We start from the raw sequence: 15,897 nt of genomic DNA, 5'->3' as shown, positions 1-15,897 counted from the left end.
AGGACTGTTCTGACACAATTCTGTGCCTAATGAGGAAACTACCTCCCCTCCTGGCTGTCCTGGCATGGTCTTTGTAGTCTGGGACACAATGGTAGGTTGTTAGAGAGTAAAGTGAAGAAGGAGCCAAAGTGAAGTACTGAGAATGGGATTCTCCTTCTCTGAAGAGCTGTGGTGGCCCAGCCAGTGCTGGGAGCTGGTCAAGCAAGGCTGAATCACACTTTTGTGTGGGACCTACTTCTTTTATTAGGAGGAGGAAGAGGACCAGTTTTCCATCCAGTGACATGCCCAATGGAACAGGTTATGCTAGTTATATATACAAAATACAGGACCAACTGAAGGGGCACAGAGCAAGGGTGGAGAATGGGATGAGGTTATTCTTGAATCATATCATTCAAAGTGTGGTTCATGGACCAGCAGCATCACCATTCAAGAGCTTGTTGGAAATGCAGAATGTAGGGGTGCCTGGGTGGCTCAGTTGGTTAAGTGACCGACTTCGGCTCAGGTCGTGGGTTCAGGCCTGCGTCAGGCTCTGTGCTGACAGCTCAGATCCTGAAGCCTGCTTCAGATTCTGTCTCCCTCTCTCGTTGCCCTTCCCTGCTCATGCTCTGTCTCTGTCTCTCTCAAAAATAAATAAACATTAAAAAAATTAAAAACCCTATCAAAATAACATCATCACTCTTCACAGAACTAGAACAAACAATTCTAAAATTTGTATGGCACCAGAAAAGACCCCAAATAGCCAAAGCCATCCTGAAAAAGAAAACCAAAGCAGAAGGCATCACAATCCTGGGCTTCAAGATGTATTAAAAAGTTGTAATCATCAAGACAGTATGTAAACATCAAGACTGGCACAAAAACAGACACTTAGATCAATGGAACAGAATAGAAAATCCAGAAATGGACCAATAAACATATGACCAACTAATCTTTGACAAAGCAGGAAAGAATATCCGGTGGAATAAAGACAGTCTCTTCAGCAAATGATGTTGGGAAAACTGGACAGCAACATGCGGAAAAATGAACCTGGACCACTTTCTTACACCATACACAAAAATAAGCTCAGAATGGATGAAAGCCCTAAACGTTAAGACAGGAAACCATCAAAATCCTAGAGGAGAAAGCAGGCAAAAACCTCTTTGACCTCGGCCACAGCAACTTCTTACTTGACATGTCTCTGGAGGCGAGGGAAACAAAAGCAAAAATGAACTATTGGGACCTCATCAACATAAAAAGCTTCTGCACAGCGAAGGAAACAATCAGCAAAACTAAAAGGCAACCGGCAGAAGGGGAGAAGATATTTGCAAATGACTTATCAAATAAAGGGTTAGTATCCAAAATCTATAAAGAACTTATCAAACTGAACACCCAAAAAACAAATAACCCAGTGAATAAATGGGCAAAAGACATGAATAGACACTTTTCCAAAGAAGACATCCAAATGGCTAAACAGACACGTGAAAAAATGTTCAACATCACTCATCATCAGGGAAATACAAATCAAAACCACAATGAGATACCACCTCACACCAGTCAGAATAGCTAAAATTAACTCAAGCAACAACAGATATTGGTGAGGATGCAGAGAAAGAGGATCTTTTTTTGCACTGCTGGTGCAAACTGGTGAATCCACTCTGGAAAACAGTATGGAGGTTCCTCAAAAAATTAAAAATAGAACTACCCTACAACCCAGCAATTGCACTACTAGGTATTTATCCAAGGGACACAGATGTGCTGTTTCAAAGGGGCACATGCACCCCAATGTTTATAGCAGCGCTACCGACAGTAGCCAAAGTATGGGAAGAGCCCAAATGTCCATGGACAGATGAAGGGATAAAGAAGATGTGGTATACATATACAATGGAGTATTACTCGGCAATCAAAAAGGATGAAATCTTGCCATTTGCAACAACGTGGATGGAACTTGAGGGTATAATGCTAAGCGAAATTAGTCAGAGAAAGACAAATATATGACTTCACTCATATGAGGACTTTAAGATACAAAACAGATGAACATAAGGGAAGGGAAGCAAAAATAATATAAAAACAGGGAGGGGGACAAAACATAAGAGACTTAAAAAATTTTTTTTAATGTTTTTATTTATTTTTGAGAGACAGCAAGACAGAGTGCAAGCAGTGGAGGGACAGAGATAGAGGGAGACACAGAATCCAAAGCAGGTTCCAAGCTCTGGGCTGTCAGCACAGAGCCTGACAAGGGGCTCGAACTCACAAACCATGAGATCATGACCTAAGCCAAAGTCAGATGCTTAACTGACTGAGCCACCCAGGCACCCCAAACATAAGAGACTCTTAAATATAGAGAACAAACTGAGGGTTGCTGGAGGAGTTGTGGGTGAGGTGATGGGCTAAACGGGTAAGGGGCATTAAAGAAGACCCTTGTTGGGATGAGCACTGGGTGTTATACATAAGGGATGAATCACTGGAATCTACTCCTGAAACCATTATTGTACAATATGCTAACCAACTTGGATGTAAATTTAAAAAAAGAAAAAGAAAAATGCAGAATGTAGGGCCCAACCCAGACTTCCTAAATCCAAACCTGAGATTTAACTTTTCCCAAATGATATGTATGCACATCAAAGTTTGAAAAGGACTAAGATTTCTTCAGGAAGAAGACTTGAAAGGCAGTGATGAGTATGAGGGAACAGGTAAGAAGCTTCAGGTGATCCCAGGGAATCCCTATCCCAGGACATAGGGGCAAATGAGGAAAAAGAGGCCTGGGGGTTTCTCTTGCAGCACCCTGGACTGAATGGGTTAAGGAGTAGGTTGGATGGCTCTGGCTGGGAGCCCTGAACATAGGGCACGGGTGGGCCTGGGGTCTTCACCTAAAAAGATTGCTACCGCCATCAGTCACCGCTAGCTCCGTCATTCCCCCGCTCTCCCTCCTGAGCCCCAGTCTCCCATTTCAGGACTTCTCCAGACTTTTAGTCTCAATGACCTGACCAGTCGGACCTCGCTAGCTCGGTTTGATTCGGCCACGTTCGGTTGCTAAGGACTACAGCTTCCCGGTTGCGGGGGGGGCGGGGGGAATGATGTCACGTCCAAAAGGCGGGCTAACCAGGTCTCTCCCTCCGCCGGATTGGTTGACAGGAATTTGATTAGATTCGCAGCCTCGCGGGCTCAGGGTTAGCTGTTATTGTCTCCAGATGCCCCTGGCCCACGGCCGTCTTCTCCCCGTGGAGCAAGATTCTGAGGACAGTACTCAGGAAGCACTTAGCTTCGGAAGGAGAGGTGATCCGAATGGTCCGGATATTGCCACCAGGCTAGGCGTTTCGGCTGCCCAGGTACTTTTTGACTCGATCGGGTGTCCGTAGTTGGGGCGGCTACCCGAACCGCAGGGATTTGTGGAATTTATAGTTCTGCATTAGTTCTGGATTAGTTTTGGGTGGGCCGGAGGCTCTAGTCCGACAGGGATTTTTGGAGGAAGAAAAAAAAAAAAGACTGAGGACTGGGGGCCTGGGTCCCAGGACAGGGGAGGACAAAAAGGACGTCTAAGTAAGAATTCTGCCATTAGCATTGTTTTGGTGTTCTTTTTAGGTGCTGACCTGAAACTGATCCACCCCTTTCTGACCAAAACTGTTCACCCACGGTGGATTCACCCACGGTGGAAGGGACCAGGCAGCCAAATGGAGATGCCACCAGTCAATCCAGTGGGAGAGAAGGACACCTCTCAACCGCAACAACAATGGGAAAAGAACCCCCAGGAGAACCTTGATTCAACTACCCAGATCAAGCAGCAATCCCCAGACCCTCCTACTGAAATCCTTGAGCTGAGAGTGAGCCCAAATCAAGCCAGCCAAATTCTAGAGAATTCTCAAGGAACTGAAAAACTGGCCGCTGGACTTCAAGGAAACTCTGCTAAGTCTCGTGGATCAACCAGTGAGATGCCAGAGCCCCTTCAAGCTTCTGATCTCTGGTACTGTCCGGATGGGAGCTTTGTTAAAAAGATCATAATCCGTGGCCATGGCTTGGACAAACCCAAGCTGGGCTCCTGCTGCCGGGTACTGGCGTTTGGGTTTCCTTTTGGGTCAGGCCTGCCAGAGGGATGGACCGAGCTAACTATGGGGTTAGGCCCATGGAGGGAGGGGACTTGGGGGGAACTCATAGAGAAATGCTTGGAGTCCATGTGTCAAGGTGAGGAGGCAGAGCTTCAGCTCTCTGAACACTCTGGACCTCCTTTCAGGCTCACACTGGCCTCCTTCACTCAGGGCAGGGACTCCTGGGAGCTGGAGGCCAGTGAGAAGGAGGCCTTGGCCAGGGAAGAACGTGCAAGGGGCACAGAATTATTTCGAGCTGGGAACCCTGAAGCGGCTGCCAGATGCTATGGACGGGCTCTTCGGCTGCTGCTGACTTTACCCCCACCCGGCCCTCCAGAACGAACTGTTCTTCATGCCAATCTGGCTGCCTGTCAGTTGCTGCTAGGGCAGCCTCAGTTGGCAGCCCAGAGCTGTGACCGAGTGCTGGAGCGGGAACCTGGCCATTTAAAGGCCTTGTACCGAAGGGGGGTTGCCCAGGCTGCCCTTGGGAACCTTGAAAAAGCAACTGCTGACCTCAGGAAGGTGCTGGCGGTAGACCCCAAAAACCGGGCAGCCCAGGAAGAGCTGGGAAAGGTGATCATTCAGGGGAAGAAACAAGATGCAGGGCTGGCTCAGGGTCTGCGCAAGATGTTTGGCTGATTAAAAGTTAAATCTTAAAAGAGACAGGAACCTGTGAATTGTGGTTTATGCCGTGAGATTTTGAGGGGACCAAGAGGGAGGGTTTCAGCCATGTCCCATTCATTCCTAGCTTTTGCTTTCTTAGGGGAGATAACAGTGGACTCAGTGCGCCTCCTTCCCTCTTTTACCATTAAAAGCCATATGATCACCTGTGCTACATTTTGGGGGGCTTATTCATATCCGAGGATAAATGGACGATACATAAACTTCTGAATTTAGGATTGGGGGAGATGGCGGGCCTTTAAATCCCGGGAACTACATCTCCCAGGCTTTCTCGTTGGGTCCCGCCCGGCGCATGCGCAAACTATACAGCCCGGTTCAGCGGGAGTGCTGTCCTTCTACCGTGCTCCCATTGGCCCGCCCTATCCAGCCATCTCAAGTATTCAGCACCCAGGTCTCTTACTGGTCGGTAGAGCTTCCGGGACACCGCCCCCTTTTTTTAAGAGTCAACTGATTAGTTGATGATGGGGAGAGGCGGGTCTTGGGGACCGTCTCATGGCTGGGGGGCGGGAGGGAAAGATGGCGGAACTGATGCTGCTCAGCGAGATTGCGGACCCAACACGTTTTTTCACCGATAACTTGCTGAGCCCGGAGGACTGGGGTCTGCGGAGTGAGGCCTGGGGGAGGGAGGAGGGCTGTGGCATACTATGCTTTTGAGGCACGCAGGGAGGAAGCGGAGGTCCATAGAGGAAGGCTGGGCAAATACGGAATCCATCACCCGAAAGAGGGCGGAGCAGGGGGGCTCGTTGTGCATTCGGGGGGATGCGGGAGTTGGGAAAGACCTCTGCTCCCTGCAGAAACATCGAGTTGTTCCGGGGTGGGGGAAGGAGGAGCTGAAGTTCTTTGGCTGTATCACGTTTCAAGTGGGCGGGCGGTAGGTCTGGCCGAGCCGAGCCAATGAGGGATGGGCCCAGGGCTGTGTGTAGATCTGTAGGCTGGGCCACCGGACGACCCCCTGATGCTCTTCATCTCTTGCAGACAGCACCTTGTATACTGGCTTAGATGATGTCGCGGAGGAGCAGACGCAGCTCTTCCGTTGCCCGGAGCAGGATGTCCCGGTACTGCTTCTCTAGCCTTGTCTCTAACCTTTGGGGGTCGGGAGTTGCCCCGGAACAAGGACTCAGCCCCAAGCCAGAGCTCATGAAGCCGTTGCCTTCACATTCTTGCCGTCTAATGTCCTTCTTTATTCAGTTTGGCAGCAGTTCCTTGGACGTGGGGATGGATGTCAGCCCTCCTGAGCCACCCTGGGACCCCCTGCCTATCTTTCCAGGTAAGATATCCCTTGTGATTCCTGCATCCTTACAAAACCCTCTCTTTCCACTGTTTTCCAGGAACTACACACTCCCCTATATCCTCACACCTCCTCTTCATAAGTGCCTGTGCACTCCTCTTTCCTTCAGCCCCTTATGTGTTCGTTCCCCTTTGCCCCAGGTGAGGGGATCCTCACCTCCAAGGCTTTGGGCACGTTTTGGACTCTTCAGGCTCTGCTTCCTGGTTATTCCCCAACCCCTTTCTTCCAGATCTTCAGGTGAAGTCTGAGCCGTCCTCCCCCTGCTCCTCTTCCTCCCTCAGCTCTGAATCATCACGTCTTTCCACAGAGCCCTCTAACCAGGTGAGAGAACCATCTCCTTCCTTCTGCTGTTTGTGGCAGGGATGGTGTTCCAGTCCCTTCATGCATAGGTGCTGAGAAAATGTTTTGTGTGCTATGGGTCATGGAGTAGTGGTGGTGCCTTTGGATTTCTTTAATATCCTCATTTTCCATGTCTCCTCTGTGGTTGTCTGTAAGTGAAGATGGAGTCATTTTAGTAAATAGAGATATGTGGCAGCCATGGTGGGGCCAGGAAGAAGAGAGTTGTTAACTGCTGAGAGTTCTGAAATTGCTCTTGCCCCAGTTGTCCATTCTAAGGCAATATTCGAAATCATGAGACTTCATCAACCCTCCCAGGAATAATATAGAGAAAACGAGGCGCCAGAGACAGCTTAAGGAGATACTCAGTAAAACCAGAATGTCAAATAATTAGTAATGAGTAAAAGCTAGTCAAAATCAGTGAAAACTTTTGTTCTTACTCTTGCTCTCAACACCTTCCTTGTTTTATTTTTTCTGACCCCCCACCACTTCACCCAACTCTCACCCAGGTCCCTGCTGTAGGGGAGGTGCTGGTTGTGAAGACAGAGTCCTTGGCACCCCCACTCTGCCTCCTAGGAGATGATCCAACATCCCCATTTGAAACGGTCCAGATCAATGTGGGTCCCACCTCTGATGACCCCTCAGGTAATAACAGCCTGCTACCACCCCCAGGCTTTACCAAGGCAGGGTAGATGGGAGAGGGGCTTTACCAAGGCAGCAGGAGAGAGAGAGAGAGAAAGCAAGCAGGGGAGGGGCAGAGAAAGTGGGGACAGAGGATCTGAATGAGACTCTGTGCTGATAGAGGAGAGCCGGAAGAGCCTGATGCCATGTGGGGCTCAAACTCAGGTACCCTGAGATCATGACCTGGCTGATGTCAGACGTTTAACTGACTAAGTCACCCAGGCACCTGTCCCCCCTGCCCCGGCCCCGTTGCTTTGCATTTTTAAAAAACTTATGGACAGTACTTTAGGGCATATTTATTTATTTCCCACCCCTGAAGTTTTATTATAAAAATTTTTCAAACATACAGAAAAGTTGAAATTCCATATACTCAACTCCTAGATCCTACAGTTAACATTACTTGCACTATTTCACTAAGTGTTACTAAGTTTATTTACTCTTAGGTGTTTACACAGTAAACATTTATAGAGCACCTACTCCATGCCACATACTGGACGGGGTGCTGGGAATGCAAGATGAAGATGTGAGCATCATGCTGACCCAAGAATCTTGTAGTGTGGAGGGAGGGGAAAGACAGATACCAGTTGCTGCAGGTGTGGGAACTCCAGGATAGACATCGCAAGGTGCCATGAAAACTCATAAGAGGGGCAGCTCACCCTATTGGGGCTGGATCAGTGATGTGCTCCTGGAGGAAGCATTTCCTGAACTGAGTTTGAAGGACACATAGAAATTAGGCACAAGATGAATGTGGGGACTGTGGCATGTGCGCACACGTGTGTGTGTGTGTGTGTGTGTGTGTGTGTGTGTGTGTGTATCTAGGGAGCTTGTATCTCCTCAGAGTGGATGTGAGGAGGGAGTGGGAAATGGCAAGAAAGTTGCAGAGGCTGCAGGCCAAGTGAGAACCGTGCTAAGGGACTCTTAGCTTTTATCCTATGGGCAGTTGGGAGACTGAAGAATTGAGCAGGAGAACAGTGTGATTAGGAAGCTGACTCTGGTGACAGAGTAGAGAGAATGGATCATGGAGAGGCAGGACTGGATACAGTTCCTCAAGAAAGATATTTGGATTCTGAAAAGAGGCAGAAAGAATGACATAGAATGGAAGAATTGCAGTGACTTCCTGTGTAGGATTTGATGCCAGAGTTTCATGCTAGGGCAGATAGGTATTGCAAGAGCACGAGCCCCCAGGCCAGGGAATGTGCTGAATTCACTGTTGTGGATTACAAAGCGCCTTCAGGGTTTCCTGGGACTGCCTGTCTTTGGCAAGGGAGCCCAGTGATGCAGTCCATTCTGTTTTCCTCCCCAGCCTCAGGGCGGGGCAGATTAGTATAGAAAATGGATTTGGAGAGAGAAACAGATCACGTTCGCCAACAAGATAAGGATATAGTGCTCGCTTCGGCAGCACATATACTAAAATTGGAACGATACAGAGAAGATTAGCATGGCCCCTGCGCAAGGATGACACGCAAATTCGTGAAGCGTTCCATATTTTTGAGCACTGGGTGTTGTATGGAAACCAATTTGTCAATAAATTTCATATATATAAAAAAATAAATAAATAAAATAAAATAAAATAAAATAAAATAAAATAAAATTGTATATTTAAAATATACATTATATATAATATGTATATTATATATAAATATACATTTAAAATGTAAAAAAAAAAAAAAAAAGATAAGGATATAAACCTTGACTGTTGAGGACTTTGCAAAGGAGTCGATTCTCCCCTTGTATTTAGGTTATCTTCTGAGGGCCTGTGCTTTACCCATCAGTTTGATAGACAGGAAGCATAAAACATAATCTTTGCTTTTGGAGAGTCTCATGAGTGTCATAACACGTGGTTAATAATCAAATAGTGATCATCTCTGAGGAGGGATCCAGGTGGCTGGTAGACAAGAAAGGGAAGGAGATCCACTTCACTGAATTACCTTTTGGTCCTTTGGAGTTTTGTGAGTATATTACTTATTCATAAACATAAGTTGAAATTTTTAAATAGCAATATTGGCAGTTCTATAATTAAGTACCCAAAAGAGTTGTATGGACCAAAGGTAGCAGCAGACTGTTGACCTTGGGGTTGAATCTGGCCCTCAGATGACTTTTATTTCACCCACATGGGGTGACCAGCAAGTCTCACAGATGGATTTAACAGAGGCCAGGAAGGCTCAGAGGTGACTGAGGCTTTGTGATTTGGTGCCTGGGAGCCTGACGGAGTAAAAAGGGAATTTGTGTGAAGGGACAAGCTGTGAGCCCCATTTAAGGCCAGCTTGAATTTGGGTGGGTGGTGGGGCACAAGAAAGGAATGACCAGCAGGCACCTTGGGAGTCAGGATTGGGACACAGGTGAGCAGTCAAGGGTAGAAATTCAGACTTGGCTGCTGTCAGCATAGAGACAGCTTCAGGAGCCAGTGAAGGAGAAAGGAAAGTTCTGGGCAAAGAGGTAGGAAGAGAGCCAGCAGGTCAGCAACCCCATAGTTCTCTGCCTTCTGGATTGCATGCCTAGGGCCAGAATAGTCTTAGTTTTTGGTACAAGGGGGAAGGACCATGTCTTCCATCCCCTATCTTAATCCTCTTCTCCTTCAGTGTTTATCTGATACCCAGCATTTTATATTATCCTGACACCCCACAGATGTCCAGACCAAGCTAGAGCCTGTCTCTCCATCTTCCTCCATCAACTCTGAGGCTTCCCTGCTCTCAGCAGAGTCCCCCAACCAGGTGAGCCTCAACCTTTCTTACTCTCTCCAGACATTCCAGTGAGCTCCTTCTGCCTCTCAGAGGTATGAAAGCATTCTCTTCTTCAGCTCCTTCTCCTTGATATCCCTCCTGACTCACATATCTTTTGGAATGCCCAACACAGGGTTTTATAGGAGAGGAGGTACTGGAAGTGAAGACAGAGTCACCATCCCCTCAAGGGTGTCTCCTGCGGGATGTCCTAGGCCCCCCACTTGGAGGTGTCCAGATCAGCATGGGCCCATCCTCCGATGGCTCCTTAGGTAATGGGGCAAGCTGATATGTTGGGATCCCCGGCAAGAGGCCTCTAGTCCTGACATTCCTTCCTTTCTTCCTTTTCCCTTCCTTCAGGCAAAGCCTTGCCCACCCGGAAGCCACCGCTGCAGCCCAAACCTGTGGTGATAACCACTGTCCCAATGCCACCCAGAGCTGTGCCTCCTAGCACCACCATCCTTTTGCAGCCTCTTGTCCAACCACCCCCAGGTACTAAAATAGGAGAGAAGGAGCCGGACTGGATTGACTTTCTCGGGGAGCTCACAGCCATTGAGGCTCCCAGCCCTTGGGTGCTCAGGTACGGGTATGGACACAAGAACAGCTCTCACCTCCTTCTCCTGCTCACTTGCCCCAGTGTCACCAGTTGTCCTCATCCAAGGTGCTATTCGGGTCCAGCCTGAGGGGCCGGCCCCCCCTGCTCCAAGGCCTGAGAGGAAGAGCATTGTTCCAGCTCCTATGCCTGGGAACTCATGCCCACCTGAAGTGGATGTAAGTACTGGGGAGGAGAGGAGTAAGACTAGTAATGGGGAGGAAGTCTGCCATGGAAGAGAGAATTGTGGAATGAGGAGGGATCGAAAAGTGAGGAAGCAAAGCCATAGATGATCCTGAAGGTCAGAGTGGATCCCTGTTTATATATGAGTATCAACTCTGTAATTTTAGGATCCTTAGTTTTGCTAACACTGAAGATGAAGAAATGGCATTGGTGTCAGTAAATCTAAGGCAGGGGACCCATACTGTGTTATGGTTGTGGCAGTAGTTGGAAGAGGGAGGCTGTTTCCTAGGGGAAAACCAGGTAAAGTGTTCTTTAATTATGGCAAAGTTAAAGTGTGGGCCCTAAAAAGAATTGAGAGGAAGGAAGACCCCACCCACCAAGGAAAGGAACTGAGTTTGCACCAGGAACCAGGATGGAGGAAGTCCTTCCTACAGTCTGACTTCTCTCAGCTGTGAGGGACAGGAGCAGGGAGTGGTTGAGAGAAGGGCTCCTTCTGTGGAACGTTTTAGCAGAGAGGAATAACCCGTCTCTGGCTGTGTCCGTAGAGGTCAGGAAGGGGATAGAGTGGCCAGTGTGAGCATTGGGTAATCAGTTCCTGAAGTTGGGAGGCATAGTTCCCCTCTCCCACCCCTCTGTCATTCCTTTTCTGATCCTCCCGGTACCCTAGGCAAAGCTGCTGAAGCGGCAGCAGCGAATGATCAAGAACCGGGAGTCGGCCTGCCAGTCCAGGAGGAAGAAGAAGGAGTATCTGCAGGGGCTGGAGGCTCGGCTGCAGGCTGTGCTGGCCGACAACCAGCAGCTCCGCAGGGAGAATGCTGCCCTCCGGCGGCGGCTGGAGGCCCTGCTGGCCGAAGTAAGACGGTCCGTCCCAGGGAGGCTCCTGGGAATACAGGCAGACTCCTTGGGGATGACTCACCCCCTCTCTCATCTCTCTCTTTCACCTTAGAACAGCGAGCTCAAGTTAGGGTCTGGAAACAGGAAGGTGGTCTGCATCATGGTGTTCCTTCTTTTCATTGCCTTCAACTTTGGACCTGTCAGGTGAGACCTTCCCCGCCTCCCCCAAAGCTTCTGGGTAGAGCCCACCCTCACAGCTGCCTGCCTGCCTGCCTTGGCACAGGCCCTTTCATTCCACTTACACGCAGGCAGCACAGCTGTCCTCAGCACCCACGGGGCATCCAGCCAGTCCCTTCTCCTTCCATCATTTCTCTCAAATGGTGTGTCCTGGAGCAGATGGTGGTAATAACAATGGTAAAGATAGTGACTTTTAAGTGCTTGCTGAGCTCCTCGTGCTTCCTGGCTTTATTAGGTAGCGATGGTTCTCATTCCCGTTGTACACATGAAGGGATTTGCTCTGCAGGATAGATTGGAAGCCAGGCAGGCTTTCTGCAGAGCCCATGATCTTAACCAGCCCCTGGACCAAGCTGGAATTCCTTACTCGATCCTTCCTCATCCTCAGCATCAGTGACCCTCCTCCAGCTCCCATCTCTCCTCGGATGAGCGGAGAGGAGCCTCGACCCCGGAGACACTTGCTGGAGTTCTCAGCGCAAGAGCCGGTTCATGGAGTTGAACCCCTCCAGGATTCCTCCCTGGGCCCTGAGGAGCCCCAGCCCAGCCCCCCAGGCCGGCCAAGTTTCAGGTAAGGAGAGGGCCCTCTCTCTTTTGGGGATGCTGAGTGTATCTCCTCTCCAAAACTTACTTTTTCTTCCTAGGGGAACCAGAGTTCTCCTGCCATCATTGCCTGTTCTGTTGGGGAGGGGCATGGGGTAGCCTCTAATCAGTGCCTCCTCCCTGCCTCACTCCAGGAACCTGACAGCCTTCCCGGGGGGCAGTGCCAAGGAGCTGCTGCTGAGAGACCTGGATCAGCTCTTCCTCTCCTCTGATTGCCGGCACTTCAACCGAACCGAGTCCCTGAGGTGTGGGGGATCCCCAGCTGGGGCATCTTCCCTGTCCTCTGAGGCCCCCTCCACAGGCGGCCTGGCTATCCCTGTGTACTGAAGTACCAGCTCTCCCTGCCCTCTCTTCCCTCTCCTGTGCGCAGGCAAGGAAAATGGGAGCTCTGGCTCCTTACAGAGGTGTTACCCCTCTGTTTCCCTAGGCTTGCGGACGAGCTGAGCGGCTGGGTCCAGCGTCACCAGAGAGGCCGGCGGAAGATCCCCCAGAGGGCCCAGGAGAAACAGGTAGGAGGGGCTAGGGCTGGTTCAAGGAAGGCCACTGGAAGACTAAATGTCCTGGGGATTTTGAGGGAGCATCTCATTGTGGAGGTTTGAGGGATCATTTGGGGGAAGTGGAGGGGTGGGTGTGAGGTGGCATCAGCTTCCAGGGGCCGTCTGTCTCTTTCCCTTTTCCCTTCACCCTCTTCAAATCCTTAGATACTTCTCCTTCCAGAAGTCTCAGCTCTGGAAGAAGTCGCCTCCAGTTAAGGCAGTTCCCACCCAACCCCCTGGGCCCCCAGAAAGGTGAGTCTATGAGGGTGCTTGTCTGTTACTAAGGGAGGTTTCACTCTAAAGAGCTACACCCCCAGGAGCTATCCTGTGTCTGTCATCATTGCCACCAATGGCGTTATGCCTCCCTCATCCACTGGGGTCTCGTGTCTTTTTCTCTTACCCTCTCCCATCTTCCCCGGTGGGGACTGGGCATGGGGCTTAGTTTCTCCCAAATCCTGTTTCCCCTCCTGGCTAGGGATTCTGCGGGCCAGCTGCAGCTATATCGCCACCCAGACCGTTCGCAGCCAGAGTTCCTGGATGCAATTGACCGACGAGAAGACACATTTTATGTTGTGTCCTTCCGAAGGGTGAGTCCTTCCCTGCCCCATCCCTGTCACCCTGCGCTCTCCAGCAATCTGTCTTCAGGCTGAGGCTATAGAGTAGAGGTGGGGAGAGCCTGTCCACATCTTTTCCTCCAGCCCTCTGGCCCGGCCCCTTTGTTTCCCAGGACCACTTGCTGCTCCCTGCCATCAGCCACAACAAGACCTCTCGGCCCAAGATGTCCCTGGTGATGCCTGCCATGGCCCCCAATGGTAATTCTCTCCCTGCCAGATCTGGGGAGGGGTCCTGAAATCGAGGAATGGGGAGGTTCTGATAGGGAGATCCAGCATGAGGAGCTGAGGGGGAAGTGGAGAGAGGAGTGGGCCATTCCAGAGAGAGACTAGACTCCTGGATGAGAAGATGCAGGAAATGGATGGAGAGAAAAACCGAATGCAGGAGACATGGGAGGAAGACGAGGGTGCAGGCCATCCCTTGGTGACGGTGCTCAAGGAGGTATGGGCAGAGGGGGTGGGCTGGGAATGGCCAGATTCTCACTTTCTGTGTTCTCTTGCTGTCCTTTCCTCTGTGACCTCAATCATATGTGTCCTCTGTGACTCATCGATGTCATCTGCTTTTCCTGCCCCTTTCCTCTCCCTGCACCAACCCCATCCCTACCCTCTCATTCAACTCCTGCTATGGACCGTCTCCTCACCATTGCCCCTCCCTCCCTGCCCACCTCTATTTTTTTCCTCTCTGTTTTCCTTCTCCTCTTTCTTAACTCTCTCCTTCTCACAGAGACCCTGTCAGGCCGGGGGGCTCCAGGAGACTATGAGGAGATGATGCAGATCGAGTGTGAGGTCATGGACACCCGGGTGATTCACATCAAGACCTCCACGGTGCCTCCCTCGCTCCGAAAACAGCCATCCTCGACCCCAGGCAATGCCACAGGTGGCCCCTTGCCAGCTTCTGCAGCTGGCCAGGCACGCCAGGCCTCCCACCAGCCCCTCTACCTCAATCACCCCTGACCTGTGCAACTCACACTGACTTAGAGCTGGTGGTGGGGGACGGGAGGTGGGGGGTGACCAAGTGGGTTTTTTCTAAGTTCTCTGATCCCTGGGCTTGGGGCAATTGGTAAAGGAAAGACAGGGTGTGGGGTTAAGCCCTTATTTGGGGGTGAGGGGGTTTACCTTTCTTCTCACCCCTTTTTGGAATATAGGGCTCCTCTCATTTCTCTGAACCCCTAATTCCTGCTTCTTTTGAGATTAAGTTTTGGGGTAGGTGGACTCCTGCACACTCTTTATTCTTTTGTTTCTCTGTTTAGGGGGTGGAGGTGGGAATTTGGTCCCCGGGAGGGACAAGGGACATTTTTACATTTTGGAGCTAGTTACTGGGAGTAAAGGAGGGATGGTGGTGGGAGATCAGGTTTATGTATATGTATAACTTCTTTTTTATTATTAAATAAACAACTTGGAGGGAGTTGAAGGAATGGTGACTGCCTTCCTGGCTCAGGACGGGGAATTGGGGGAAAGTGGCTTCTGTACTGACAGTATATCAGACAACCAAGCACTGAAGACATAGCTGGCTCTGGGGTGGGATGGGTGTGGGATCCCAGACCTCATGTCATTCCCTTGTCCCCGCCCCTACAACACTGGGGCATGTCTGTGTCTAGCGGTGGGGGCGGCGGGGGGCGGGGGGGATGAGGGTGGGATGTCTCCTGGCATGACACCCTGAGGATACAGATCCCTGGAATGTGTCTGAGTAAACAGGAAGGACAGGGGGCCCCACGCCCTTTGGGGTAAGCAGCGTCCCTGGGTCTCCTGCATTCTAGCAGGTTCTCCCTCCCCTCCCTTGATTTCCAGGACGAGCAACTTGAACAAACAGCAGAGCTGGGGCCAGAAGGCTGTGAGCCAGAAAGGAGGGGCCACAGTGGAGAAGGGGGCAGTGTTTGGAGGGAAGGGGAGATGTTCAAGAGCATCTTCTTAGCCCTAAACTTGGGGAGACTGAGACTTGTGAGTCCAGGTGAAAGAAAAGGATGAGAACTGACCTGGCAGGAAAGGCTGTGCTTCTAATTAGGAGGAAGGGGAAGAGGACAGGGTGAGGGGCCAAATCTCACTCAAGCTGGGGGGATCCCATCGGCGGCTCCTGTCCAGCAGCGCCTCAGGCCTGGCCCTGCAGGAGTGTCCTGGGTCAGCTAGAGGGTGTGGGCTGGGCCTGGGCTCAACGCCCAGATGACTGGACAGGGGCCGCCCGGGCCACAAGCCCAGGCCTGAAGGAGGAGGGGTGAACCTCACGTGTCTAGCCAGGCTCCCCCACTCCCCATTACTGTGTTTGGGGTGAAAACAGACTGAGTAACTATGGCAACCTGGAACCAGGGCTCCCAGGAACTAGGCCTCTCCTCCCTCCGGAGCACAGCCCTAGCTTCTCGGCTTCCCTGTCCCCACATCCCTCGAGGCTTATCCAGGCCCAGTGCAAGAGCAAGGATTTGGGAGACAGATCACCTGAGTTGGATTCCCTGCTTTACCTTTCATTAGTGGATGCCCTTGATATGTAACTTAAACACTTGGGGCCTTAGTTTCCTCATCTGTAAAGCAGAATACTCCTACCTACTTCTCAGGGTTGG

At 50.6% G+C, this 15,897-nt stretch overlaps 2 protein-coding genes and 1 non-coding gene across 8 annotated transcripts; all 3 read left to right on the top strand.

The window, feature by feature from the left end:
- The first annotated feature begins 3,134 nt into the window (after positions 1–3,134).
- Positions 3,135–4,718, top strand: FKBPL (FKBP prolyl isomerase like). The gene is made up of 2 exons (XM_030315148.1): positions 3,135–3,302; positions 3,556–4,718. The coding sequence occupies exon 2, from the start codon at positions 3,645–3,647 to the stop codon at positions 4,692–4,694; it is 1,050 nt and encodes a 349-aa protein (XP_030171008.1). The 5' UTR covers positions 3,135–3,302; positions 3,556–3,644; the 3' UTR covers positions 4,695–4,718.
- A 496-nt stretch (positions 4,719–5,214) lies between these two features.
- On the top strand, positions 5,215–14,763 carry ATF6B (activating transcription factor 6 beta). Of its 6 annotated transcripts, none has more exons than XM_030315142.1 (19): positions 5,216–5,334; positions 5,712–5,791; positions 5,925–6,003; positions 6,254–6,345; positions 6,870–7,005; positions 8,898–8,990; positions 9,667–9,752; positions 9,895–10,030; positions 10,119–10,250; positions 10,396–10,529; positions 11,201–11,386; positions 11,480–11,571; positions 11,990–12,169; positions 12,336–12,446; positions 12,629–12,710; positions 12,919–12,989; positions 13,213–13,324; positions 13,465–13,549; positions 14,073–14,763. In XM_030315142.1, the coding sequence occupies exons 1-19, from the start codon at positions 5,229–5,231 to the stop codon at positions 14,300–14,302; spliced, it is 2,223 nt and encodes a 740-aa protein (XP_030171002.1). In that variant the 5' UTR covers positions 5,216–5,228; the 3' UTR covers positions 14,303–14,763. The 6 variants fall into 6 exon arrangements, with proteins under 6 accessions (XP_030171006.1, XP_030171002.1, XP_030171001.1 ...); XM_030315141.1 differs by having other exon boundaries at positions 5,216–5,343; positions 12,922–12,989; XM_030315140.1 differs by having other exon boundaries at positions 5,216–5,343.
- Positions 8,425–8,531, top strand: LOC115515191. The gene has a single exon (XR_003969222.1). It is a non-coding gene; the product is annotated as a U6 spliceosomal RNA (small nuclear RNA).
- Positions 14,764–15,897: the final 1,134 nt, after the last annotated feature.

The sequence above is a fragment of the Lynx canadensis genome, chromosome B2 (genome assembly GCF_007474595.2).
Source record: "Lynx canadensis isolate LIC74 chromosome B2, mLynCan4.pri.v2, whole genome shotgun sequence".
Lineage (NCBI taxonomy): Eukaryota > Metazoa > Chordata > Mammalia > Carnivora > Felidae > Lynx > Lynx canadensis.
The sequence above is the reverse complement of the archived record's forward strand: the minus strand, read 5'-3'. Positions and strand labels throughout refer to the sequence as shown.